The following is a 26,289-nucleotide window of genomic DNA, read 5'->3' on the forward strand; positions in this document are numbered from 1 at the left end:
ATCTTTCTTAAATTAACTTTAATATGTGAAAAAAATTTTTTTTGATGATTTCCATGACAAGAATATGATGTTGGAAGCTTTTGATTGTTGTAAAACTGAGAGCTAGGCGGCTAACGTTAAACTGATCTGTTAACCTAAACTGAATGAAATGTTTATGTATTTGTCAATAGGTTTCACCTCAATCTTACATTTTTCTAGCAATTTTTATTTTCTTTCTTAATTTAGTAATTTATATGTGAGAACTAACATATATTTTAGTGATTCCCATCTATAAGACATGACCTGTGTTTGCGCAACGATTTGAGCTTAATTGATTCACAAAACCGAACTCATAAAAATAAATAACATCGTGTGCACTTCTGTAGAGAAGTGTAAACGTCACAAAATTGTTGATAAATGAATCGTTAATAAATAAAGATATGATGATTATGAGTAGAGGTATCGTCTTCATGTTGATGTAGGTGTTTGAGTTTCATTCGCATTTTTCATCCCAGGGGGGTATTGCACAAAAGTAGAATTAAGAAAGCCAGGATAACAGAAAAGGCCCAGCTTGACCTAGTTTAATCAGCCCATCCTGGCTAAGTCTGTTGCACGATGGCTAAGTCAGGATGAGAACGGGCAGCTATGTCAAGCCAGGTGTAGCTAGCTAGGATAAGTGCACGTTCACAGAATTCTTAAACAGACCACAGGATCGATCACAGAATCACTGATGCAAAAATTGATAAAACTCATAAAAATTCATCATGAAACTGCAAACACTTAACTACTAATATGTGTATCTACAGTATTTGTTGCAAAAAAGTGTCATTATCTTAAAAAAGCTATTTATTTCCTATAACGATTTATATTTGGTGGAACTAAACCAAAATCATTGAATTATTATAAGATTTATGTACAGGTTTTGACCATATGAAGATTTTTTTAAGGAAAATATTAGGAAAAGGCAACAATAAAAATGCCACTGCTAAAAAGCAAACATGCTGGTGTCTCTGTAATACCAAGAAGCCCTCATCATGGGACCCTTCAGTGCATAAAAGTGGATTTCAACCCCACCCCCAAACTAAAGCATCCAAAAATACTACATCTACTGTGACCTTCATAAAGTTTTTAAACAGTTTTATTCATCAACATGCCATAATACACTAAATAGTATATTCTGGATTGTTGGTGAATAGCCACCATGTTCAAACAAGGCTGGACTGGAATATTGGGAAGTAAGATGGTAGGTCCCTTGAGGGGGCCAAAATGACATCTGGAAGATATGTACTGTAAAAGATGGGAAAAAGGAATCATGTCTTCTGAAATTAATTTACTTTCATGCAGGACAATACATAGCATGCTGCAAAAAAGCAACACTGACTATTTTAATATGGGCATGAAATTAGAAAATAATTAAGGTACAGTATGAATACTATCCTCTGACCTCTCTTATATGAAAGATGTGTGAGGTGGAACGCACCATAATTCATATTCAAACATCAACTCTGGGATGCATCTTCAAGTGAAATAAAGACAGAAACTATAGACTTACAAGTTTAATAAATGGGAGAGTTAAAGTCTTGTCAAAAATATGCTCATATATTATTATGTAACTTGTGTTAAATAAATTATTTGATTTACCATGTTTTTTTTATTATCTGTCCATGCAGCACATTTGACACATATCTGTTTTGTGGATTATTTTAACACACTAAATTTTGATAAAGTGCATTTTGCATAATAATTTGTAAAAGCATAATTTGCATGATTTTTTAAAGTATTAAAGTATCTTTTGACATTTTAAATATGTCAAATATTTAAGTAGAATAACATGCACACTGTCATATAACTATTGAGATTAAAATACAATTTGTAAACTTACTGACTTTATTTTAAAAACAAGCAAAAATAGCATGTGCATAATAATTTGGACCATCCATCACTTTCAGAAAATCAAGATTAAGAATATTTTGCATGCTGGAGACTTGATTGCAGAAATAAACCTACACATAAAATAGTGTCTGCTGACATATTATATCGTCTGTACTAATTTTAACATTAAAAAAGTCGCATATCTGGCACAGGGGTGGGTGCAATCCACTGCATCCAATGACAATAGGGAGAAGCTGTAACACAAAAGAATGCCTGTTTTACGGTTACTGCCCTAATGTAACACTATCTGTTCCTGTTACTTGCAGTCTTGTGGAAGTGATTTCAGTGCTAGACTGACATTTCTTCACCTGAGAATCTGTACCTCTCAGTCAAATATTTCTCATGCCTTAATACTAGTCTACATATGTCCTTAATTGAAACCGACTTTCAACTTCATCCGCCATTTCTTTTATCAACAATTGCATGAATAAATGTATTCATCAAACCCCTGACAGCAGTCTTCATAATAACTAAAATAACAGTATGCATGCATACTTAGATAAATTACAGAATATATAGTATTTTAATGCAGGACCATGTAGTGACTAAAACACATGAATATCTGAAAGAGGAACTAGCTGATTAATCTGAAATGGTATAGTCTGCTATACTGTGCTGTGGATGTTTTATGAGTCTGTGGTGTTTAACATTATTTTTTATGCAGTGGTCTGTTGGGGAATTAGTATGAAGGTGGCGGACAGAAATAAACTGGACAAATTAATTAGAGGGGCTGGTTCTGTACATGGTATGGAGCTGAACTCTGTTCATATTGTGGCTGAGAGAGGAATAGCCTACTGTCAAAACTTAATTCAATTCTGAACAATCCCCTTCACCCACTACATAGGGTGCTGGCCAACCGGTGAATTTAGTCAGAGACTGATCACTAAGTGTTTTACTGAGTGTTTTACAAGATCCTTTATACCTGTGGCCATTAGGCTGTATAATTCCTCTTGCTGGGACAACTCACTATTTAAGTATTTACCCTTTTTTATATAGTTTAATCTATTTTTTTATTTCTTATCTATTAATTTGTAAATCATTGATGGGCATATAAGTATGTTTTTATTTCTTTTCTTTTTTTCATTTCTTTCTTTTCTATAATTGTAACATGAAAGCAATGTCCCCCCGGGATTAATAAAGTTATTTAAATTGAATTAATCACTAGGATTAATCTTAGTCTGGTTGTTAGCCTGGTCTAGAGCAGGCTAGCTGCAAAGAGTAAATCTCCATAGTAACTCCATCTAGATTAATTTAGCCTCCCTTCATGCAACCGAGCAGGGCTAAATTCAGCCAGGATAACTGGAAAATCCCAGCTTAATCCCTTATCTTGCTTTTGTGCAATACCCCTCAGGACATTTATCCATTTATTTAAAAATAAATAAACACATCGATCCATCTTCTTCTTCTTTCAGGCGGTTGGCAACTCATCTTAAAGGTGCATTACCGCCACCTACTAGACTGGAGTGCGGGTATTAGAATGACGTCAGAGAAACAAAAATATTCCTTTAAATTCTTTACTTCTTTAAAAAAAAAATATTCTCCCAGATGTTTTCCCTAATAAATGGCATGCTCAATTGTCATGCTTTGTTTATCCATGTGTGCCTTTAATTCTGCCCTATCTTCTTCATATTTTTTTGCAGTTTAACAGTAAATGCTGTCTCTTGCACATTACAATACATGCATAATCCAGCGGGATGTTTTCTTATTCTGTAGTGTGAGTGACCCATTCTGATATGTGAAACTAACATCTCCTCCCTTGGGCTTCTGGGCAACAGCTACAAAAAATAGGCTTTTATTTTTAACACACAATTAATATAACAAATTAATTAATGCCAACAAACACACTGTTCAAAAAAGTACACACTGAGATCAGAACAGAGATTTAATTGAGGTCCAGACATCTTAAGTGATCTGTTAACACTTTTATTTTGTGAATGTAAAAACTAAGAAAAAAATATCACAGTAAGAACTTTAGATACCAATTTACAAAGTTCTCCAATGATTAGGAAAATACAAGTACCTTAATAATTCTTTTAAAGTTGTTTAAAACTAAAAACTGTAGCCAAATAATAAAAACATAGCTTAGAGTTGGTGTAAAGAAAGTAAATATTTACTTTTTAAGTCAAATCTTTAAATAAATCAAGTAGTAGCACCAGATTGTCAAAACTTATTTTAAAGAAAATGTTAAGGCAGATATGTGCATGAAACAGCAAATAGAACATTCAAAACACACAAGTTTCCAGTGTAGTACCTCATCTATTATGAGGTAATGTTAATGCATGTGTGTATATAGTGTAGATTGTATACAGGTTCTGTTAAGTACTCTATAAACTTGACTTTTTTTTTTAGTGTTTCAGTAGTATTGAGCTTTTCTTCGGGTTCATTTCCTCATCAGCATACAGGTAGGCAAGATTTAAAGTCATGCAAATGAGAGTGATGTTATAAATCAATCATGTTGATGTGATTACACTTTTAAGGAACATCACTGCTGCTGGGATCTCCAGTCCTCAATGGTCTGATCATCTCTGTTGACTCTTCTCCTGTGATGGACACAGATAAGAGATCAAACCAGAAGATGAACAGAAGATAAACATCTACAAATGCATTCCTGTAGCTCATTTGTTTGAGTATTATGTTAGCAGCTCAAAGGTCGTGGAATTGGATTCTGTTGCTTTGGATAAAAATGTCTACCAAATGCATAAACGGAGACATTAATTGTGTTTTCATTGTTGGATTGTAATGATTGTAATTCTCAGGTTCACAATCATTGAGGTACAAGATCTCAACTAAAAAATGAAGACTTTAGTAAAGGTTTTCTTTTTAGTTTGTAGTCCATGCCTGTTTTATTTTACAGTGTAAATATGTGTTTAAGTGATGTGTAATATAAACTAACAACATGAACTTACTATAGGGTTAGGATTTGGTTTAGGGATAGTTGCATGTATTTAAGCATAATTAACCGTTATTAATAAAAGAAGTACATGTAACACGTGTACCAAAAATGCTGTAAATAAAGTGTTACACCGATTCAATTAAATGCTCTTAAAAATGGCAATGACTCCTCTACTTATATCATCTGCCATTGACAAGTATTTTTGCAAGCATTGAATTATTATTAATAAATTAATATTTAATTAATTTATCATTACAATAATAAGTCATCACATCACACGATAATGTAACAGCGAGAAAGCAGATATGAGTAATTGAGAATTAAGAGCTTGAAGTGAATTATTATTATTAATAACATACAGACACTTTATTTCCATTCTAAAAGTAAAACTGAATATAAGGTTTGAGTTTATAATGCTGCATGTTTATTGCAGTCTGACTCCTTAACCACTTCAGCACTACAATAAAAATCATCACTATTATAAAAATCAGCATGCTTACCTGTCGCTTCATTGTTTATTGAGGGGCCTGACACCTTCCCGCTCATTTCTGAAATATTAATATTAAAGCAGGTGATGTAACACATTAACAAATTTCATTTAATTGATTTATTAATCTGACATTACAACTCTCTCGCTCAGTCAGACAATTTTCCTTCGGTTTCAAGACACAATTATTGAAATAACCTCTTAACAATAAAAAAATTGTGGCACAAATTTTTGGTACTTGCAATTATACACAGCACCCAATTCCATATTTTATACTCACTAAAAACCATTAGATTAACGCCAGACCTCTTTAACTCGACTTATAATATCACCAGTATTATATTAATATGATGCTATCATATAGTATTTTATTAAATCATATTAATGAAAAACAATAAAGTTTAGTCCAGTCAAAGTACAACAAATAAAGTATTTGCAGACACAGCTCTGTACATAAACATAAACTTTACATCTGTACAAAACCCATTATTGGCCTAATGGCCTTGGGATGAACTTCCTTAATTTAACTTCCTATGCATGATACCTTAACACTTTCATGCTTTAATAATACCAAAACCATGAATAAACCATTTACTTTCTTTGAAAATATATTTGTAATGAGAACGTCATTTAGGAACTGAAAATGCATGATGGGGTAGTGGCCCAAACAAAAAAGGGAAATAAGGGGGGTAGTTTTAATGAAGTATTATAACTATAATGTGTTATTTTAGATTACTTGCATCAACAAAGACACATGATTATAATGGGAAAAACAATAATAAAAAAGTAAAGTTTGACAATCTGCTAAATATTGTATATGATTTAAAGTTTCACTTTAATCTCTCTGTCTTTATTTTGTGAAGGCATTGGTTTTTTGTATTTTTGTCTACGAAGTGTGCCAACAACAGCAAATTTATTGATATTACATCTGAATGGGAACATGAATTCGATAAGACAAATATGGATATTTTGTTGTTGTTTGCTTGCTAAGTTGCCCTTTTGAAAATGACGCAAAGATATAATTTACGCCCAAAAATGCAATGATTAATAAAACATACAGCGTTTACGTGAGGTTACCTTTGATGAAGTGATCCATGTAAATCAGTGTTTGAATCAAACGGGGCCTGAGGTGGGCCTGTACTCCCTAATAATAAAAGACAAAAAAATATTAGGGGGTCCCCTGGTTTTTATTCAAATTAAAATACTACATATATTTAAAATTCTCATGCTGCACTGCCATAAAGCAATACTCTCCATTATTTGTCCCAATCTTGCAATAAACGAATCCAAAAGATTTCTGTCTAAAATAAATGTAAAATCACAAATGCGCCTGAAGCTGTTTTCTGAAGGAATTGACAGATTGTTCGATTTAGAATTGTGGCTTCGAAAAAATTCTATCAAACTATTATTTTACACTAATTTGAGGAGTGAAAATGGGTAGTGTTTGAGTTCACATCTTACTTTGTGAAATCACAGCGACTCTATAATGACGGTGGGGTGGGTTGGCTTAGCTAGGGGACACCCCAAAACATATAACACATAACGAAAAGAATAAATTTTTACTTTTTCGCACTTCTTAACCTGGGGTCAATGGCAGATAATGCTTTCTTGCCTGCCAGTGGGGCGATCCCGGAGTGCGTGACGACACATGAAACCCATCAATTAAATTTGGATTTCTGCATTTGTATTTTCAGTTGCTGCATGAACACTACTACTTTACTGTAATAAACAGGATTAATTATAAAAAACATTAACACATTAACTGTTAAACTATTATGCAGTAAAAATTATGATATTGTAAGGCGCTAGTCCTAGACTAAAATAAATGTTAGAGCTGTCCAAACTGAAAATATCTTAAAATACATCAGTGCCCTTTGTTTTGCCTCAAAACGTACACAAATAATGTTTGTTAAAACTAGTTGTATTTGCTAATAAAACTAAAGTCTAGTCCTGGCTTAAACTAATCCCTGTCTGGAGAGCCGCCCAATATGTATTAGCAGTGCTGCTGTTTTTTAGTCTAAATTAGTATAGTGATAGTATAATTATATGTTTGATATTTGAATAAAAACCTAAACAACAACCACAAAATACACAACACAACTAAATATGAACAAACATTTTACATCTTAAATTTAATCTCTACTGTAGCAGAATAAAGATCACTATATAAATTTTGTATTAGCTCAAAAAGTTTCTTACCCATTAGCCTTAAAAGACTTGCGGTAAATGATAAAACCACCAACAGCAGCAGCAGCAACAACACCCAGAACAACAACACAGATTACTGCTATAACGCCTGAAGACAAATCAGATGACAGACCTGAGAGAGAGAGAGAGAGAGAGAGAGAGAGATTTAATTTGATTACTTTTATATTATCAGTAATGAAGCAAAAATAAGCTAAGTTTTTATTTTCGTCTTTTTTTCTTCTATTTTTAATTTAATTCCACCATTTTATCTACATTAAGATATTTTACTTTAAGAAAACTGAATTTATACATTTTAAAATCTTTATTATACTGAAACAATCTACTCACCTTTGACATTGACATTGAATGATCTGTGTATAGTATATGCGTGACTGCCGAGAGTGATATCTACTTTATAAGATCCAGAGTCATCAGGTCTGATATTTGTGATGTTGAGATCTCCAGTCTGATAATCCAACTGCAGTCTGTCTCTGAATCTCACATTATTAACATTATAAGTTAAGACCATATCATTCATTTCAGCTACAAGAGAGTTGTTGTGTCGAATCCTCCACATCATCTTCTCATCTCCTGGTTTCTTGATAACATTTTTGACTGAAATGACAGAAACTCCCACCTTCACCGTCACTTCATCACCAGACACATCTGAAGAACAAAGTGAAAAACTAATTGTAGAGGTTATTGCTATCATGCAATAAAGAAGATGTACAGGTAGTGATGGTTGCTTTCAAAACACTGCTTCATAAGGCTTCAAAACGTTTACAAATAAAGACTCCTAATGATCAAAAAACATGTTATATTATACCATAAACAAAATCATAGCTTCGAAACATGTTAAATGGGACCTTTAAAGTAAAGCTTGAGATACTCACTTATGATGAATGTCTTTCTCGTGATTGCTCTGTTGCTGATCTCTAGCTTATAATCTCCAGTGTTATTATTAGTTGTGATGTTTGTGATGGTGAGATCTCCATTCTCAGTGTTCACCTTCAGTTTGTCTTTGAATCTCCCATCAAGAACATCATCATATATTTTGAGTGAGGTAGGTTCCCCATTTATTCTCGCTATAAGATCCTGTTGATCGCCAAACCTCCACTCGATCAGATGATCTTTCTGTGTTTTAGTGTTTGTGTGTAAAGAAACAGAATCTCCCTCATATAGTGACACTGACACATCACTAACAATACCTAGAACCAAACAGAGAGTGTCATAGATTAAAATCACTTCTATAACATTGCCAGTAAAAAGATTTTATAAAGGATTACTAATATGTACTCTGCCTTAGCCTTTAACAATACAGTACTTTTGAAACCCACCAGAAGACAGATTTTGAGGACCAAGACTGCAGCATTTGTGTGATAGTTGTCTGAAAAGAAGGAACAATTTTTTCAAGGTAGCTGAGTGCAGAGTTGTATAAATAATATGTGTGTTTGTGCGCATGGGTTGATCATGGGGCAGACAGAAATGTTGATAAATTAACTCCAGAAAGCGAGGTTAACTTCCCATCAGCAAAACCCTAAACTTTCGGTTGATTAACATTAAACCTGCTGATCCTGATAATGTCGGTTCTGGGGCATATGGGAAGCCGAATTATCTTTTATTGTAGCCAGCGTTACTCATCGTAATTATATTTTTACTAGTAAGAATTACATTTAAGAGCTCTATGATTTAATTTTTACTAGTAACAATTAGGGGAGACCGGGGCTGGTTGTCTCATGGGTTGGTTGTCACACTGCTTATTACAGACATACTACATGGTGCTGTGGTACAATTTTGATATCTATTTGTTAGCCTTTAATAGCTTACTCATTTGCACTTGAAATTTTGCTGAGCAGACACAAAACATTGAGGTTAGGAGACAATTTTTTATTTTTATGGGTCAGAGTAAATTATCATGTTGGTGTTGTTTTGTGTTGAGAGCTTGTAGGATATTAGTCATTCAAAAACAAAACACTCATTAAAAAGCTAAAAGTAGTAGCTTTATTTTGAATCATCTTTTAGCGATCAAGTTAAAGCCGTGTGGCAGCTAGCTTATCATGTTTGTCAAGAAGTCGGTTGGGGATGGTTGTCACATAGCTTGCGGGGTTGGTTGTCACATAAGAATATTGGACATGTAGACCTTTTAAGACTGTTTGTCTGATTGTTTGTTTGTTTTTGTTTGCTGTTAAAATAAAATAAAGCATTAAATAAAGAGGTTTTAACACTAAAAATTATTTCATTTTATTTTTTAAAAATAATTTAGCATTAACTTAACATTATTCCTTCAAAAAATATAGAAGATAAGACAAATAAAATGAGAAAATATAAATTCTGTATTTTTTTATTTCTTTTTTCAAAGAAAAGGCAGGCATTAATTGGCCCCGTCTGGGGGGGCTTTATGCCCAGCTGCACTACTTCCTGAACTTCAGCTAGCTTCTTGTTTCCTGTCTGCCATTATTGGACAAACTGATTAATCCAGGTGTGCCTGACCTCAGTAATCTCAACAACAATACTCAGACACACCTGGATTAATCAGTTTGTCCAATAATGGCAGACAGGAAACAAGGAGCTGGCTGAAGTTCATAGTGCAGCTGGGCATAAAGCCTATTCAAGTAACTGATCACCCACTTTAATCCCACTGTTTAAACATAAGGGGCATTAATAACAACTATCATAGGGGTGGATTCATATTAAAACTTATTTGCAGTTTCTAGCTTAAAAAAATAAAAAGTTACACATTATCTTTTCAGATCCCAATTTATCACTAAAATCCTATTGAACCTCTATAGGGACAACCAACCCCATACCCTGTGACAACCAACCCCGTGATGGGTACAGATCACGACCCACAGTTCGGCTCGCATGCGATTTGCGAATTAATGTGCAATATATATATGTTAATTAATAAAGATAATAAATTGTTATTAATCATTATTTCTTCATTTCTTTGGGTTCATTATAAGCAGCCAGTTATATAAAACGCATAGGCAACTTTAGTAGGATTTGTATAAGTTATTTTGATTTGTTAAAATTAAATTAATAAATTACATGTTCTGTAATAATTTAACATTTAAAGCAAAATTTCAAACCTTACAAACACACATATCCAGAGCACTCTTCTGCAACGCCCAAACGCATGAAACAGACACTCCCATCTCTGGAACAGCATGAGAATAATTATCCCGTCCAAATCATACCCTGTGTCTCAATTCGTTCCCTAGTTTCCGGGGTTGTGGATCAGTATATCGTGTACACATGTTCGGGCACTGGTAAGGACCCTAGCTCACTTGACATTGGGACACACACAGTTCACTTATTTTTCTGTCACGTGGCTGCTTAAGCGCATTGTGATCACTCACAGCTGTTACTCATCAACAACCGGGAAAACCAACATCTCTCTGACTCAATTTTAAACAGTACATTGTGGAAAACGCTATCATTATTCTCTTACATATCCGTGCATAAAAATGGGGGAAAATAATTACTTAAAGGGAAATTCCGCCTTGAAATGATCCTAGGGTTAATAACAAACGTGTACCGAGTTCGACCGTTCACTGGAGTTTGTTTTCATGCTAGTCTAACGTGACCAGTGTTATTGCTAAACGCAAATTAGCATGTTATGGTAGCCTTCGGGGCATCAGTGCATTAAAAACGAAATCGCTATGTCTATACTACTAATAATGCTCAAAATAACCCCACACTTACACTGTAGCACAATGAGGGTCTCTATATGTAAACCGAAGCATTGAGAACTTTGCAAGTGTACAGGCAGTTTATTAAAAACAAACACTTACCGTTCACGTCTGGATCACATATCCATGCGGGCGCCATCTTGGGAAAACTAAACTCTCGCGTGAAACGTTGTTGCCCTGAACAGGTGTTGTGCTTTCAAGCGAGAGTTCAGTTTTCCCAAGATGGCGCCCGCATGGATATGTGATCCAGACGTGAACGGTAAATGTTTCTTTTTAATAAACTGCCTGTACACTTGCAAAGTTCTCAATGCTTCGGTTTACATATAGAGACCCTCATTGTGCTACAGTGTAAGTGTGGGGTTATTTTGAGCATTATTAGTAGTATAGACATAGCGATTTCGTTTTTAATGCACTGATGCCCCGAAGGCTACCATAAAATGCTAATTTGCGTTTAGCAATAACACTGGTCACGTTAGACTAGCATGAAAACAAACTCCAGTGAACGGTCGAACTCGGTACACGTTTGTTATTAACCCTAGGATCATTTCAAGGCGGAATTTCCCTTTAATTTTAAATATATATTTTTTTACAATTTTAAATAAATATATAATGTTTTAAATATTGAGAAGATTGTGGTACCTTACTGTGTAGAGATGTGTGTTTATATTTAAAACTAAAACAAACATTTGTCTTTTTAAAAGTTCTGTAACATTTCATAAAAGGTGTGTTCGACATCGGCTGCAGCTGGATGTAACCGATCGGCGAGATTAGCCGCGTTCAGGTGGGGAGGAGCTGAAAACGGAGACGTGAAGTCGGACGCGCTGTGGTTCCCGTAGTTTGCTGCATTTACGTCAGGCATGGCTGATCACGTGCCGTTTGCTTGCTTTATCGCAGTAAACATGATTTGTAAGAAGTAAACAACATAAAAAGTGAATTATACTGTTTTGAATGTCTGTGTATGAGCATGAGTGGAACTGAAGAGGCTTACAGCATCTGTTTTTACAGGAATAAAGTTTAACATAAGCATATATTATTTAAATACCAATGTAGTGGGGTCTACGTTTTTTATCCATTTTATTTTGATGAAGATGACACAATATAACATCAAAACTACATGGAGAGTGCTTTAACTGTTATCAAAAATACAGATTTGTGAGCATTTGTGGAACTGAGGGCGTGAAAATAAACACGAAAAACACGGGTGATTGTTGTCATGTGGTAAATCCGACCAATCGTGAAACAGCTGTGTCGTCATTACAGCCCGTGCAGCTCCTCTTCCAGAAATGTGCTGGCTGACTCAGGCGGCTGATCTCGAATCGCTCTCGCAGTTCTTTAAAACCATGTGACATAGTCATGTGCCTTCAGCGCCAGCTCAAGTCGGACAAAATTTCTAACCGACATGCACTAAATGCAAGTCAGCCGCCGATCTGTCTGCGCAGCGCTGCATGAAATCGAAAACACCTATGCTGCGTCCGAAACCGCCTACTACATGCTATATAGTACGCGAAAAGCAGTAGGCGAGGCGAGTAGTATGTCCGAATACATAGTATTCGAAAAACAGTATGCGAAAAGTACCCGGATGACCTACTACTTCCGGTTAGATTTTGCAGTGTGCATATGATGGACACTTCACTATCCCATGATGCCCCGGACGAGGAGTTATCCAATGAAGAAGAAGAGGCACGCGGCTGTTTTCGCGCTGAAATGACATGACGTGATGACGATGTATGTCACGTGATGTAGCAACATGGCGGATGTAGTACGTCCGAATCTCATTCATACTACCAGGATTCATACTATACAGTACCTACTGTTTTAATGCCAAGTAAGTAGGTACTTCATCTAATTCAGTACCTACTATACAGTATGCGGTTTCGGACGCAGCCCTATTGTTTATTGAGTTGAAACACGTGATTTTCGGTTGGCGAGCTACAAAAAGGTCACATGATTTCCAGTAAGGGAACATAGGGACCATCGATGCTCAGTGGTTTTTGCATGGGATTGTGGGAATTTTTAGGGAACGAACGTTCCAGTGCACTGGAAGGATTTTGCGATTGAAACAGCCCTTAAAATGGCCGACTGGGGTAAAATGGGGTCGATCAGTGCCCTGAGTACTGAACAAGGGAGCTGATAGAGACATACCCAGACCCATAGACAGTAAAAGAAATGGACACAGCGACCCAATTGGATTCAACGGAGATAAGTGAAGTCAATTAGAAGCACGCACTTCCTGGGGGTCGAGCGTACTGCGCAGACTCAAACTGAGCTTAATGACGTAGATGTCACGTGACGTGAGCAACCTGTCTGACAATTGTAAGTCTTCTAACATAAGGTGTGTTCGACTTCATGGGGCGCTGCGCAGACCGATCAGTGGCTGACTTGAAGCAGTGCATGCCGGTAAGTAGTTTTGTCCGACTTCAGCTGGCGCTGCAGGCACGTGACTGTGTCATATGGTTTTTAAGTACCGCGAGAGCGTTTCGAGAGTAGCCGGCTAGCTCAGCCGGTGCAGCTTCTCCAGAGCGACTGCACAGAGTTGTGATGACGTAAAACACTTTAATATGCTTAAATATGTTATATTGTGTCGTGTAATAAAATAAAAATGAAAATAACAAACTCTATTGGTATTTTAATAATATAGGCTTGTTTCCCGTTATTTTCGGGTATACAGTATAAGCAGCAATTAAAATATTTGATATAAAATGTTTCTGGTTGCAACTTTTTATTAAAAGGTTTGTTTTGATCAAATTCAGCATCTAATTCACTTCATTTGTGATTAAAAACAAGGAAACACGGCGCACACGTCATTACGGCAAGTAGCAGGTGTCCGGCTTGACGGCTCCGTCTTCAGTTCCTCCCTTGACTGCATGCGGCAAACCTCGCCGATCTGTCTGCGCAGCGCCGGATGAAGTCGAACACACCTATAGATATGTACACTGGATGTCGCCTTGGGGTTCTAAGCATGCGTCAAAACCGCCACCATCTTAAAACAGGGGTCTTGTCATAGGAAGTATCTAGGTTAAGCTGCTATTTCCGCCTGTACTTCGAATTCATGGACGATGCCGGACTTTTGTGCTGCGTATGGATGTTAGGCCTATTAGCACTATGCATTATAGTTAGAAAAAATACATTTTCATAAAATCAAAACTTTTCTTTTTTTCCTGGACTAAATGCTAAATACATGTCTGACTGTTGAAACGAACCAAAAGAAAACCAAGAAAATCGCGTTCATGACGATTTATTGTGACTTTATTTCTGTTACACTACAATGACGGTGATGCGGGATTCCCCTGTTTCAAGATGGCGGCTCTAGTTGACGCATTCGGTCCAATGAACTGCCGTAACCAACGCGACATCTAGTGTCCATATCTATGGTCTTCTAATAGCCGTGCCACAAGAAATTTGAATCACCCACCGAATCTGAGAAGACCCTGTCTGCAGCCTGCAGATTTGGGCGGGTATGCACCTGGGACGGGGCTGCACGTGCAGGCATGCCCACACTGCTTCTCTCTTTGGTTAGTGGCGTGAAGTCATGACGTCGATTTTAGCAAGTTTTCATTTCTGATGTTTATCGCTGCATGGTGAGTACAAGCTACTGTTTATGTTCTATTTTATTTACAATTTTTAATTTTGAAGTGGCGTTTAGTGTGATGTTAAAATAACTAGGACCGTTAGGTGCGTGTGTGCGGTTTGGTGGGATTATGATTAAAACAAAGCAAAACTGAACCAAAAGAAGAAATATAGTATTTAAGAGTTAATAGTAACAACAACAAAGTTATATTTTAGGACTTTTTTCTATGAATACATTTGTAAATGTAAACTATTTTGATATGTTATTGATAAGTATACATTTATTTATTGATCAGGAAACCATTTCAGTATTCACTGAGCCAGTGGCGGATTTAGCAAATTGGGGGCCCTAGGCGAAGGTATTTTTTACTCCAAAATGAAGATGGAAAGCAGAGGTCACACAAAGGGCAGCACTACACAAACCAATAGAGAATAAGTCAATGGGGCAAAAACAGCCACGAACAGTAAATGAGGGAGAAATAATTTAAATCTGATGCTGCACAAATACTAGCAATGCATCAAAGCCAATGTTGTTACTAATCTTTCACATGCCCAAGACTGTGATGTTCAATGCATTTTCCCAAAATATGTGTCAACATAAGATTTTTCACCAAAAATCATTCCATTTGCTGAAAGTTGTGGCCAAATTAAGACTCAACAGCACCCCATAGTGGACAAAAACATCCCCAAAAATATAGCTGCAAGCAGCGATACCGGGGTCAAGCCAAACATGGCAATAAATGATTCATACGTGATGACTGTCATGATTTAAGATCTAAGTTTGCATTAGTTTTATGAAAAAATAGCATTTTTTGTATCTTGAGACCACTAGGTGGGGCGGTGCCGAACCAATAGATGGTGCCTCAGGTCATGACTGTGATGACACATACCAAATTTAGTGTAAATATGATAAAGCAATACAGAGATATAGCCTTAAATGACTTGACCACTAGGGGGCAATAACCAAACAATAAATTGTGACTCAGGTCTTGATTGTGATGACACCCACCAAATTTGGTGTAATTACAATAAAGAGATGCAGAGATATAGCCTTAAATGACTTGACCACTAGGGGGCACTGACCAAAAAATAAATTGTGATTCAGGTCTTGATTGTGATGACACCCACCAAATTTGGTGTAAATACGATAAAGAGATGCAGAGATATAGCTTCAAATCTCTTGACCACTAGGGGGCACCGAAAAGTTTACAAGTCCTCCCAGAACATGTTGCTGATGAACCATACCAAGTTTCATAACAATAAGCAATTGCGTTTCTGAAATACTTGAACTTAAAGAAAAAATTCAAAATGGCCGACACACAAAATGGCCGACTAAAAACCATTTGGTATCGTTTGACTCGGCATGCCTCAAGAAATCTAACAAGACCAGTCTCATAATTTTACATTCAAGTTTGCAGTAGTTATAAGCAAAAATAGACAATTTTTATATCTCGTGACCAGTAGGGGGCAGTGTGACGAAATGGTGCATGCACTCTCAGGTCATCACTGTTATGACATATACCAAGTCTCATATTAATACACAAAAGTTTTGCGAAGATACAGGCTCAAACACATATTGGCGTGCTCGCCCTCGCATTCTTTGATGCGTTATACGACAACGGATAGGTCTACCGAAAATCTTTTGATAACTTTTTGTCTAGAGTGTCTCTAGACGATGCATACCAAAAATCAAGCCAATCACACGAGCGCTCTAGGAGGAGTTCGAAAAAGTAGGTGTTCAATATAATTCAAAATGGCCGACAGGAAGTAGGTTTGACTCAGACATATTTGGTACAGTCGGACTCAGCATGAGCCCAGGAATCGATAAAGTGAATTCTTATGTCATAGTGGCAATTTAATCAAATGAAATAAAGATTTTAAACAATTTATTTACATATCCTGACCACTAGGTGGCGCTGTCTTAAAGATTTATAGGTGCGCTCAGAACATGTCACTGATGAACCATGCCAAATTTCGTAGCGATACGCCATTCTGTTTGTGAAATACTGAACTTAATGAGAAAATTCAAAATGGCCGACAACCAAAATGGCCGACCGAAAACCGTTTGGTATCGTTTGACTCGGCATGCCTCAAGGAATCTAACAAGACCACCTTCATGATTTTAGACTCAAGTTTGAAGTAGTTATAAGCGAAAATAGGCATTTTTCGAATCTCGTGACCACTAGGTGGCGCTGTGACGAAACGTTGCAGGCACCCTCAGGTCATGACTGTAATGACATATACCAAGTTTCGTGTCGATACAATAAAGTTTTGTGAAGATACAGCCTCACGTCCGTTTTGGCGTGCTCGCCGCCATATATGTTGTCAATTTATATGAGAACGCATTGGTCTATCAAAAAGCTTTTGATAACTTTTTGTCTGGGGTGTCTCTAGATGCTACATACCAAAGGACATGCAAATCGGACAAATGGTCTAGGAGGAGTTCGAAAAAGTAGGTTTTACGGAAAATTCAAAATGGCGGAAAGATGTGCATGACACAAATGACATCAATGTGTGCATTTGAATCAACATGAGCCAAGGATTCAGAGGAAACAAGAATTTAGTTTCTAGGACTCACGGGTCAGAAGTTGTGAGCATGAACATAAGTGGATTTTTGGACTGTTGGTGGCGCTAGAGGGTTTGAGTCAGACACACCAATGTTGCTATAGTAACTTCTGAGACTGTCCTCTACATGTGTGCCAAATTTCATAACTTTCCTATGTACGGTTCTATGGGCTGCCATTGACTTTCGGCGGAAGAACGAGGAAGAAAAATAATAATAAATATAGCTGCAAGCAGCGATACCGGGGTCAAGCCAAACATGGCAAAAAATGATTCATACGTGATGACTGTCACGATTTAAGATCTAAGTTTGCATTAGTTTTATGAAAAAATAGCAATTTTTTCGTATCTTGAGACCACTAGGTGGCGCTGTGCCGAAACAATAGATGGTGCCTCAGGTCATGACTGTGATGACACATACCAAATTAAGTGTAAATACGATAAACCGATACGGAGATATAGCCTTAAATGACTTGACCACTAGGGGGCACTGACCAAACAATAAATTGTAACTCAGGCCTTGATTGTGATGACACCCACCAAATTTGGTGTAAATACGATAAAGAGATGCAGAGATATAGCTTCAAATCTCTTGACCACTAGGGGGCACCGAAAAGTTTACAAGTCCTCCCAGAACATGTTGCTGATGAACCATACCAAGTTTCATAACAATACGCAATTGCGTTTCTGAAATACTTGAACCTAAAGAAAAAATTCAAAATGGCCGACACACAAAATGTCCGACCAAAAACCATTTGGTATGGTTTGACTCGGCATGCCTCAAGAAATCTAACAAGACCAGTCTCATAATTTTACATTCAAGTTTGCAGTAGTTATAAGCAAAAATAGACATTTTTTATATCTCCTGACCAGTAGGGGGCAGTGTGACGAAATGTTGCATGCCCCCTCAGGTCATCACTGTTATGACATATACCAAGTCTCATATTAATACGCAAAAGTTTTGCGAAGATACAGGCTCAAACACATTTTGGCGTGCTCGCCCTCGCATTCTTTGATGCGTTATACGACAACGGATAGGTCTACCGAAAAGCTTTTGATAACTTTTTGTCTGGAGTGTCTCTAGATGATGCATACCAAAAATCAAGCCAATCACACGAGCGCTCTAGGAGGAGTTCGAAAAAGTAGGTGTTCAATATAATTCAAAATGGCCGACAGGAAGTAGGTTTGACTCAGACATATTTGGTACAGTCGGACTCAGCATGAGCCAAGGAATCAATAGAGTGAAGTCTTATGTCATAGTGGCAATTTAATCAAATGATATAAAGATTTTAAACAATTTATTTACATATCCTGACCACTAGGTGGCGCTGTCCTAAAGATTTATAGGTGCGCTCAGAACATGTCACTGATAAACCATGCCAAATTTCGTAGCGATACACCATTCTGTTTGTGAAATACTGAACTTAATGAGAAAATTCAAAATGGCCGACACCCAAAATGGCCGACCGAAAACCGTTTGGTATCGTTTGACTCGGCATGCCTCAAGGAATCTAACAAGACCACCTTCGTGATTTTAGGCTCAAGTTTGAAGTAGTTATAAGCGAGAATAGGCATTTTTCGAATCTCGTGACCACTAGGTGGCGCTGTGACGAAACGTTGCAGGCACCCTCAGGTCATGACTGTGATGACATATACCAAGTTTCGTGTCGATACAATAAAGTTTTGCGAAGATACGGCCTCACGTCCGTTTTGGCGTGCTCGCCGCCATATATGTTGTCAATTTATACGAGAACGCATTGGTCTATCAAAAAGCTTTTGATAACTTTTTGTCAAGGGTGTCTCTAGATGCTACATACCAAAGGACATGCAAATCCGACGGACGGTCTAGGAGGAGTTCGAAAAAGTAGGTTTTACGGAAAATTCAAAATGGCGGAAAGATGTGCATGACACAAATGACATCAACATGTGCAATTGAATCATCATGAGCCAAGGATTCAGAGGAAACAAGAATTTATTTTCTAGGACTCACGGGTCAGAAGTTGTGAGCATGAACATAAGTGGATTTTTGGACTGTTGGTGGCGCTAGAGGGTTTGAGTCAGACACACCAATGTTGCTATAGTAACTTCTGTGACTGTCCTCTACATGTGTGCCAAATTTCATAACTTTCCTATGTACGGTTCTATGGGCTGCCATTGACTTTTGGGTGGAAGAACGAGGAACAAGAATAACAAATATAGCTGCAAGCAGCGATACCGGGGTCAAGCCAAACATGGCAAAAAATGATTCATACATGATGACTGTCATGACTTAAGATCTAAGTTTGCATTAGTTTTATGAAAAAAAATAGCAATTTTTTTGTATCCTGAGACCACTAGGTGGCACTGTGCCGAAAGAATAGATGGTGCCTCAGGTCATGACTGTGATGACACATACCAAATTTAGTGTAAATACAATAAAGCTATACAGAGATATAGCCTTAAATGACTTGACCACTAGGGGGCACTGACCAAAAAATAAATTGTGACTCAGGTCTTGATTGTGATGACACCCACCAAATTTGGTGTTAATATGATAAAGAGATGAAGAGATATAGCTTCAAATCTCTTGACCACTAGGGGGCACCGAAAAGTTTACAAGTCTTCCCAGAACATGTTGCTGATGAACCATACCAAGTTTCATAACAATACGCAATTGTGTTTCTGAAATACTTCAATTTAAAGAAAAAATTCAAAATGGCCGACACACAAAATGGCCGACCAAAAACCATTTGGTATCGTTTGAGTCGGCATGCCTCACGAAATCTAAAAAGACTAGTCTCATAATTTTACATTCAAGTTTGCAGTAGTTGTAAGCAAAAATAGACATATTTTATATCTCGTGACCAGTAGGGGGCAGTGTGACGAAATGGTGCATGCACCCTCAGGTCATCACTGTTATGACATATACCAAGTCTCATATTAATACGCAAAAGTTTTGCGAAGATACAGGCTCAAACACATTTTGGCATGCTCGCCCTCGCATTCTTTGATGCGTTATACGACAACGGATAGGTCTACCGAAAAGCTTTTGATAACTTTTTGTCTAGAGTGTCTCTAGATGATGCCTACCAAAATTCAAGCCAATCAAACAAGCGCTCTAGGAGGAGTTCGAAAAAGTAGGACTTCAATATAATTCAAAATGGCCGACAGGAAGTAGGTTTGACTCAGACATATTTGGTACAGTCAGACTCAGCATGAGCCAAGGAATCAATAGAGTGAAGTCTTATGTCATAGTGGCAATTTAATAAAATGAAATAAAGATTTTAAACAATTTATTTACATATTCTGACCACTAGGTGGCGCCGTCCTAAAAATTTATAGGTGGGCTCAGAACATGTCACTGATGAACCATGCCAAATTTCGTAGCGATACGCCATTCTGTTTGTGAAATACTGAACTTAATGAGAAAATTAAAAATGGCCGACACCCAAAATGGCCGACCGAAAACCGTTTGGTATCGTTTGACTCGGCATGCCTCAAGGAATCTAACAAGACCACCTTCATGATTTTAGACTCAAGTTTGAAGTAGTTATAAGTGAAAATAGGCATTTTTCGAATCTCGTTACCACTAGGTGGCGCTGTGACGAAACGTTGCAGGCACCCTCAGGTCATGACTGTAATGACATATACCAAGTTTCATGTCGATAGACCAAAGTGTTGCGAAGATACAGCCTCACGTCCATTTTGGCGTGCTCGCCGCCATATATGTTGTTAATTTATGTGAGAACGCAATGGTCTATCAAATAGCTTTTGATAACTTTTTGCCTGGGGTGTCTCTAGATGCTACATACCAAAGGACATGCAAATCGGACAAACAGTCTAGGAGGAGTTCGAAAAAGTAGGTTTTACGGAAAATTCAAAATGGCGGAAAGATGTGCATGACACAAATGACATCAATGTGTGCAATTGAATCATCATGAGCCAAGGATTCAGAAAAAACAAGAATTTAGTTTCTAGGACTCACGGGTCAAAAGTTGTGAGCATGAACATAAGTGGATTTTTGGACTGTTGGTGGCGCTAGAGGGTTTGAGTCAGACACACCAATGTTGCTATAGTAACTTCTGAGACTGTCCTCTACATGTGTGCCAAATTTCATAACTTTCCTATGTACGGTTCTAGGGGCTGCCATTGACTTCAATGGCGGAAGAGGAAACATAATAATAATAATAAATATAGCTGCAAGCAGCGATACCGGGGTCAAGCCAAACATGGCAAAAAATGATTCATACATGATGACTGTCATGATTTAAGATCTAAGTTTGCATTAGTTTTATGAAAAAATAGCAATTTTTCGTATCTTGAGACCACTAGGTGGCGCTGTGCCGAAACAATAGATGGTGCCTCAGGTCATGACTGTGATGACACATACCAAATTTAGTGTAAATATGATAAAGCGATAAGGAGATATAGCCTTAAATGACTTGACCACTAGGGGGCACTGACCAAACAATAAATTGTGACTCAGGTCTTGATTGTGATGACTCCCACCAAATTTGGTGTAAATACGTTAAAGAGATGCAGAGATATAGCTTCAAATCTCTTGACCACTAGGGGGCGCCGAAAAGTTTACAAGTCCTCCCAGAACATGTTGTTGATGAACCATACCAAGTTTCATAACAATACGCAATTGCGTTTATGAAATACTTGAACTTAAAGAAAAAAAATTAAAATGGCCGACACACAAAATGGCCGACCAAAAACCATTTGGTATCATTTGACTCGGCATGCCTCACGAAATCTAACAAGACCAGTCTCATAATTTTACATTCAAGTTTGCAGTAGTTATAAGCAAAAATGTACATTTTTTATATCTCGTGACCAATAGGGGGCAGTGTGATGAAATGGTGCTTGCACCCTCAGGTCATCACTGTTATGACATATACCAAGTCTCATATCAATACGCAAAAGTTTTGCGAAGATACAGGCTCAAACACATTTTGGCGTGCTCGCCCTCGCATTCTTTGATGCGTTATACGACAACGGATAGGTCTAACGTAAAGCTTTTGATAACTTTTTGTCTGGAGTGTCTCTAGATGATGCGTACCAAAAATCAAGCCAGTCAAACAAGCGCTCTAGGAGGAGTTCGAAAAAGTAAGTGTTCAATATAATTCAAAATGGCCGACAGGAAGTAGGTTTGACTCTAACATATTTGGTACAGTCGGACTCGGCACCAGCCAAGAAATCATTAGAGTGAAGTCTTATGTCAGTGTGGCAAATAAATCAAATGATATAAAGATTTTCAACAATTTCTTTACATATCCTGACCACTAGGTGGCGCCGTCCTAAAGATTTATAGGTGCGCTCAGAACATGTCACTGATGAACCATGGCAAATTTCGTAGCGATACGCCATTCTGTTTGTGAAATACTGAACTTAATGAGAAAATTCAAAATGGCCGATACCCAAAATGGCCGACCAAAAACCGTTTGGTATCGTTTGCCTCGACATGCCTCAAGGAATCTAACAAGACCACCTTCATGATTTTATACTCAAGTTTGAAGTAGTTATAAGCGAAAATAAGCATTTTTCGAATCTCGTGACCACTAGGTGGCGCTGTGACGAAACGTTGCAGGCACCCTCAGTTCAAGACTGTAATGACATATACCAAGTTTCGTGTTGATACACTAAAGTGTTGCGAAGATACGGCCTCACGTCCGTTTTGGCGTGCTCGCCGCCGTATATGTTGTCACGGTATACGAGAACGCATTGGTCTATCAAAAAGCTTTTGATAACTTTTTGTCATGGGTGTCTCTAGATGCTAGATACCAAAGGACATGCAAATCGGACAAACGCTCTAGGAGGAGTTCGAAAAAGTAGGTTTTACGGAAAATTCAAAATGGCGGAAAGATGTGCATGACACAAATGACATCAATGTGTGCATTTGAATCATCATGAACCAAGGATTCAGATGAAAGAAGAATTTAGTTTCTAGGACTCACAGGTCAGAAGTTATGAGCATGAACATAAGTGGATTTTTGGACTGTTGGTGGCGCTAGAGGGTTTGAGTCAGACACACCAATGTTGCTATAGTAACTTCTTAGACTGTCCTCTACATGTGTGCCAAATTACATAACTTTCCTACGTACGGTTCTATGGGCTGCCATTGACTTCAATGGCGGAAGAACTAGGATGAATAATAATAAGAAAACTAACAGAAACAATAGGTGTCTACGCCACTTCGTGGCTTGACCCCTAATAATAAATATAGCTGCAAGCAGCGATACCGGGGTCAAGCCAAACATGGCAAAAAATGATTCATACGTGATGACTGTCATGATTTAAGATCTAAGTTTGCATTAGTTGTAGGAAAAAAATAGCAATTTTTTCGTATCTTGAGACCACTAGGTGGCGCTGTGCCGAAACAATAGATGGTACCTCAGGTCATGACTGTGATGACACATACCAAATTTGGTGTAAATACGATAAAGAGATGAAGAGATATAGCTTCAAATCTCTTGACCACTAGGGGGCACCGAAAAGTTTACAAGTCCTCTCAGAACATGTTGCTGATGAACCATACCAAGTTTCATAACAATACGCAATTGCGTTTCTGAAATACTTGAATTTAAAGAAAAAATTCAAAATGTCCGACACACAAAATGGCTGACCAAAACCATTTGGTATCGTTTGACTCGGCATGCCTCACGAAATCTAACAAAACTAGTCTCATAATTTTACATTCAGGTTTGCAGTAGTTATAAGCAAAAATAGACATATTTTATATCTCGTGACCAGTAGGGGGCAGTGTGACGAAATGGTGCATGCACCCTCAGGTCATCACTGTTATGACATATACCAAGTCTCATATTAATACGCAAAAGTTTTGCGAAGATACAGGCTCAAACACATTTTGGCGTGCTCGCCCTCACATTCTTTGATGCGTTATACGACAACGAATAGGTCTACCGAAAAGCTTTTGATAACTTTTTGTCTAGAGTGTCTCTAGATGATGCATACCAAAAATCAAGCCAATCACACGAGCGCTCTAGGAGGAGTTCGAAAAAGTAGGTGTTCAATATAATTCAAAATGGCCGACAGGAAGTACGTTTGACTCAGACATATTTGGTACAGTCGGACTCGGCATGAGCCAAGGAATCAATAAAGTGAAGTCTTATGTCAGTGTGGCAATTTAATCAAATGATATAAAGATTTTAAACAATTTATTTACATATCCTGACCACTAGGTGGCGCTGTCCTAAAGATTTATAGGTGCGCTCAGAACATGTCACCCATGAACCATGCCAAATTTCGTAACCATACGCCATTCGGTTTGTGAAATACTGAACTTAATGAGAAAATTCAAAATGGCCGACACCCAAAATGGCCGACCGAAAACCGTTAGGTATCGTTTGACTCGGCATGCCTCAAGGAATCTAACAAGACCACCTTCATGATTTTAGACTCAAGTTTGAAGTAGTTATAAGCGAAAATATGCATTTTTCGAATCTCGTGACCACTAGGTGGCGCTGTGACAAAACGTTGCAGGCACCCTCAGGTCATGACTGTAATGACATATACCAAGTTTCGTATCGATACAATAAAGTTTTGCGAAGATATGGCCTCACGTCCGTTTTGGCGTGCTCGCCGCCATATATGTTGTCAATTTATACGAGAACGCATTGGTCTATCAAAAAGCTTTTGATAACTTTTTGTCTGGGGTGTCTCTAGATGCTATATACCAAAGGACATGCAAATCGGACGGACGGTCTAGGAGGAGTTCGAAAAAGTAGGTTTTACGGAAAAATCAAAATGGCGGAAAGATTTGCATGACACAAATGACATCAACGTATGCAATTGAATCATCATGAGCCAAGGATTCAGAAGAAACAGGAATTTAGTTTCTAGGACTCACGGGTCAGAAGTTATGAGCATGAACATAAGTGGATTTTTGGACTGTTGGTGGCGCTAGAGGGTTTGAGTCAGACACACCAATGTTGCTATAGTAACTTCTAAGACCGTCCTCTACATGTGTGCCAAATTTCATAACTTTCCTATGTACGGTTCTATGGGCTGCCATTGACTTTAATGGCGGAAGAACAAGAAGAAGAATAATATATAAATATAGCTGCAAGCAGCGATACCGGGGTCAAGCCAAACATGGCAAATAATGAATCATACGTGATGACTGTCATGATTTAAGATCTAAGTTTGCATTAGTTTTATGAAAAAAATAGCAATTTTTTCGTATCTTGAGACCACTAGGTGGCGCTGTGCCGAAACAATAGATGGTGCCTCAGGGCATGATTGTGATGACACATACCAAATTTAGTGTAAATACAATAAAGCGATATGGAGATATAGCCTTAAATGACTTGACCACTAGGGGGCACTGACCAAACAATAAATTGTGACTCAGGTCTTGATTGTGATGACACCCACCAAATTTGGTGTAAATACAATAAAGCGATACGGAGATATAGCTTCAAATCTCTTGACCACTAGGGGGCGCCGAAAAGTTTACAATTCCTCCCAGAACATGTTGTTGATAAACCATACCAAGTTTCATAACAATATGCAATTGCGTTTCTGAAATACTTGAACTTAAAGAAAAAATTCAAAATGGCCGACACACAAAATGGCCGACCAAAAACAATTTGGTATCGTTTGATTTGGCATGCCTCAAGAAATCTAACAAGACCAGTCTCATAATTTTACATTCAAGTTTGCAGTAGTTATAAGCAAAAATAGACATTTTTTATATCTCGTGACCAGTAGGGGGCAGTGTGACGAAATGGTGCATGCACCCTCAGGTCATCACTGTTATGACATATACCAAGTCTCATATCAATACGCAAAAGTTTTGCGAAGATACAGGCTCAAACACATTTTGGCGTGCTCGCCCTCGCATTCTTTGATGCGTTATACGACAACGGATAGGTCTACCAAAAAGCTTTTGATAACTTTTTGTCTAGAGTGTCTCTAGACGATGCGTACCAAAAATCAAGCCAATCACACGAGTGCTCTAGGAGGAGTTCGAAAAAGTAGGTGTT

General features: G+C 37.5%; 1 protein-coding gene across 6 annotated transcripts in view; it reads right to left on the reverse strand.

The window, feature by feature from the left end:
- Positions 1-26,289, reverse strand: part of LOC129452976 (uncharacterized) — a 206,022-nt gene that overhangs the window by 102,306 nt on the left and 77,427 nt on the right. For 3 of the 6 annotated variants that reach the window (XM_073865495.1, XM_073865493.1, XM_073865492.1), the window contains exons 2-3: positions 8,816-8,865; positions 8,372-8,686 (exon numbers count right to left, since the gene is read on the reverse strand). In XM_073865495.1, the coding sequence (XP_073721596.1) occupies positions 8,372-8,686; positions 8,816-8,865 (365 nt within the window). Of the gene's footprint in view, positions 1-7,826; positions 8,145-8,371; positions 8,687-8,815; positions 8,866-26,289 lie in introns of all 6 variants that reach the window. The other 3 variants (XM_073865498.1, XM_073865497.1, XM_073865494.1) reach the window with 2 other exon arrangements.

This window comes from Misgurnus anguillicaudatus, unplaced genomic scaffold (genome assembly GCF_027580225.2).
Source record: "Misgurnus anguillicaudatus unplaced genomic scaffold, ASM2758022v2 HiC_scaffold_31, whole genome shotgun sequence".
Lineage (NCBI taxonomy): Eukaryota > Metazoa > Chordata > Actinopteri > Cypriniformes > Cobitidae > Misgurnus > Misgurnus anguillicaudatus.